The sequence below is a fragment of the Monopterus albus genome, unplaced genomic scaffold (assembly GCF_001952655.1).
Source record: "Monopterus albus unplaced genomic scaffold, M_albus_1.0 scaffold96.1, whole genome shotgun sequence".
NCBI lineage: Eukaryota > Metazoa > Chordata > Actinopteri > Synbranchiformes > Synbranchidae > Monopterus > Monopterus albus.
In genome coordinates this window covers 469,374-472,438 of record NW_018127976.1, presented here as the reverse complement: position 1 = coordinate 472,438, position 3,065 = coordinate 469,374, and the positions used below count along the sequence as shown (strand labels likewise).

General features: G+C 36.8%; 1 protein-coding gene across 1 annotated transcript in view; it reads right to left on the bottom strand.

Moving 5' to 3' along the window:
- Positions 1-673: 673 nt before the first annotated feature.
- The window catches only part of llgl2 (LLGL scribble cell polarity complex component 2), a 71,182-nt gene continuing 68,790 nt past the window's right edge, over positions 674-3,065 (bottom strand). Inside the window, exons 26-27 of the mRNA XM_020608903.1 lie at positions 2,470-2,531; positions 674-2,364 (exon numbers count right to left, since the gene is read on the bottom strand). Coding sequence (XP_020464559.1) covers positions 2,492-2,531 — 40 coding nt within the window. The 3' untranslated portion in view covers positions 674-2,364; positions 2,470-2,491. The remainder of the gene's footprint in view (positions 2,365-2,469; positions 2,532-3,065) is intronic.

The following is a 3,065-nucleotide window of genomic DNA, read 5'->3' as shown; positions in this document are numbered from 1 at the left end:
GATACTAGGTAAAAATTATAACATTTGAGTCAAAAATGTAGTAAGTCAAACTCAGTTGAGTAGCAAGTAAGATTTAAAAAAAAAAAAAAAAAAAAAAAAAAAAAAACTATACTGAGTAGGGCTGGACCCAAATATTCAACTATTCAGATATTCGTTTGTTGGGTAGGTAATCGGTTTTCAATTTTAGTATTTGAATATTCGAGATAGCAGGAAATTTCAATGTAGTCTGAGCCCAATGATGAAGACAATGGAGACAGCTTGGTCCGCTAGCTACTACTTACTAGATGAATGAGTTAGCGGTTTTGTGGGTTCGCAGTTGTTAACTACTGTTAACTCCATTACTTAAATTGATGACAGGACAAAACGGAACTCGCTGCTGTCAGATTAGTGACCTCGGTGCAGCTGGTGGAGAAACAGAAAATACAGTGGAACCTTGGATTGCAAGTAACCCGGTTTGCGAGTGTTTTGCAAGACAAGCAAAATATGTTGAGTTGATATACGAGCGAGATCTCGCAATACAAGTAGTATGTACGCTTTGTCTGCCGAGCGTCACGTGATGTACGTCACAACTGAGCTGATGGTTCTCGCGCTTCACTCGTATAGACAATATCTGTACTGCAACAATGGACCCTCACGCCAACCACGATTCTTTTCAAAGGTAAAGTGCAGGTTAATTAGTTTTATTTTTTACTTTATACTGCATTTTGTATTATTGTAATCATTTTTATATGGATAAGTGGGTGTGGAACAAATTATCTGAGTTTCCATCATTTCTTAATGGGGAAATTCGCTTTGATATACGAGTGTTTTAGATTATGAGCATGTTGCCGGAACTAATTATACTCACAATCCAAGGTTTTACTGTACTGCTGTTAGCCAAAGATCATTTATAAGGTAAACAGCAGCATCTGTAACACCACTGAATAATCAGAGTGAACTCCAGTGAGACTGCGTCACTGGTAAAACTATCATTGCTACATGGCCATGTAGCACATTCTGTGGGATGGTGGTTATGAAGATTATTCATCTGATGTTTTATATTATAAGAACTTTCCATTATCTTTTTTTTTTTTTTACCCAAAGTACTGCCAGATGGGCAAAGAGGTGCCTTTACAGCAGCACAACCTTGGCTGAGAATGGAAAACGAATATTCATATATTCACCCATTACTAGTGACGCTCCGAATCCTAAAATGCAATTTGGGACAGCCCTAATATTAAGTCAAAATTATGCAGCACTATGTAAAAATCAAAGTGAAAGAATTTTGATTTATGATTATGAATTATGATGGAAGGTCACAATTACAAAATGCAAAATCAAAATTGACCAAAAAACAAAACTATGCCAAATTGTAAAGTAAGGTAGAATTTCTTTAGTAAACTCGAATTAAAATAGACTATGGAAAAATGACTGCTTAAAAATGATATTTCTACATTATAATTGAGTACATAAATATAATCAAAATTATGACATAAGAAGTGACTTAATATTGATCATTAAAAATAGCAAAAAGTTATTCATACGCATTCATTTTGACTTGAACAAAGATGGTTGCATCTTAGTGTCTGATAATCTGGATAATCAAATCCATTGTAACTTGGTGTCATATCTCATAAGTTTGCCTTTAAAATTTGATACAATTTTATCTTTATATCTTAAGTTTAAAAAGTATGCCTTTTTTGTTTTTTGTTAAACATACATTGAGTAGTGTATTTTTATTACTCCTACCTTTTCAGCTAATTACTTTTTCTGGCAGAAATGGGCTTCCATAGTACAAATCTGAGGTTTCTTCAAATAAAAACAGGCACAAATTACATACAATAAAGCTAAAAATGTTTACATCTTCATTATTTAAAGCACCCCCACCCATGTAAAACAGTAGAGCATGATGGTTCAACAAACCGTTTCCACTGGCAGGATCCATATGAAAAGGCTGGTGGTGATAAAGGCTTTCAGAATGATGTGGGCATGGTTGCTATTTAAGTCACACAGCTTCAACAAGTGGCATCTATGGCAGATCTGAGATGCTGGCACTGATGAATTCTGCCACTGGTCAACACATCAGGAATGTGCTTCATGTAGCTTTGGGTTCAATTGCTGTGACCATGCTGTAATTATTTGTGTACAGTATAAGGTCTTCAGGCACAGGTGGGTCTTTTCCTTCATCTTCTGTCTGCACTGCCAGCCTTCAAACAGCTTGGTGGTGCTCAGAGAGGACTGCTGCCACAACCAGTCAGTGGCTCTCTACAAGGGGACAGGGTGAGCAGAGAGACAATGGGGAGATCAGCCACTGAGGTGAGGGGTCAAGGGTCAGTAGTGTCTGTTGTTAGCTGAGCCGGAGGTGACTGCTGAAACAAGATTGTTCTGTTTGTGGAGACAACACAAAAACACTATGAACAAACTGATACAGTATGTTGATTCCAAAAATGCCCAATGACACCCCAGTTAGTAATATATACCACCTCTCACCTCCACTATTGAACACCACTTCTCAAGCTACAGCACTCTTCACATTATTCTCCAGGAAGGATCTAAAGCAAACGGACAACAACCTCATTCAACATGACTGAACTGTGCCCATGTTATTACAGCTGGACCAAAGTGGGGTTTTTTGTAAACTGTATGCACATTATTTGGAAGTTATTGTAATAACAGTTTTCTGACTTGTAAACTTTATTCACATCACAATCCAACGCTTAACTAGAGAAATGCATTTCCTCTCAAAAATGCATGTGGATGCCGATATGCTGAAGAATCGCCCTGAAAATCAATTGCTGAAAGAGCTGAAGTATGAGAAGAAATGGCTGAAGTTCTTTGTTGAAACTGTTGAAGGATGAAATGCAATGCTGAACAATTGTGGAAGTTGAAAAAATGTTGAATATTTGTGAAAGAGGAAAAGGAAAATTTCAGTAATTACTATACAGTATGTAAGATGTAGGCCTCAAAAAGTAGGGAAAACAAACGTGTGTGTGTGTGTGTGTGGTCCCCACATAGTACGAAAAATGCATAGGTGTGTTTGTGTCTGTTTATTAAAGCTACATATTGTAAAAAGTATAAACACTGTA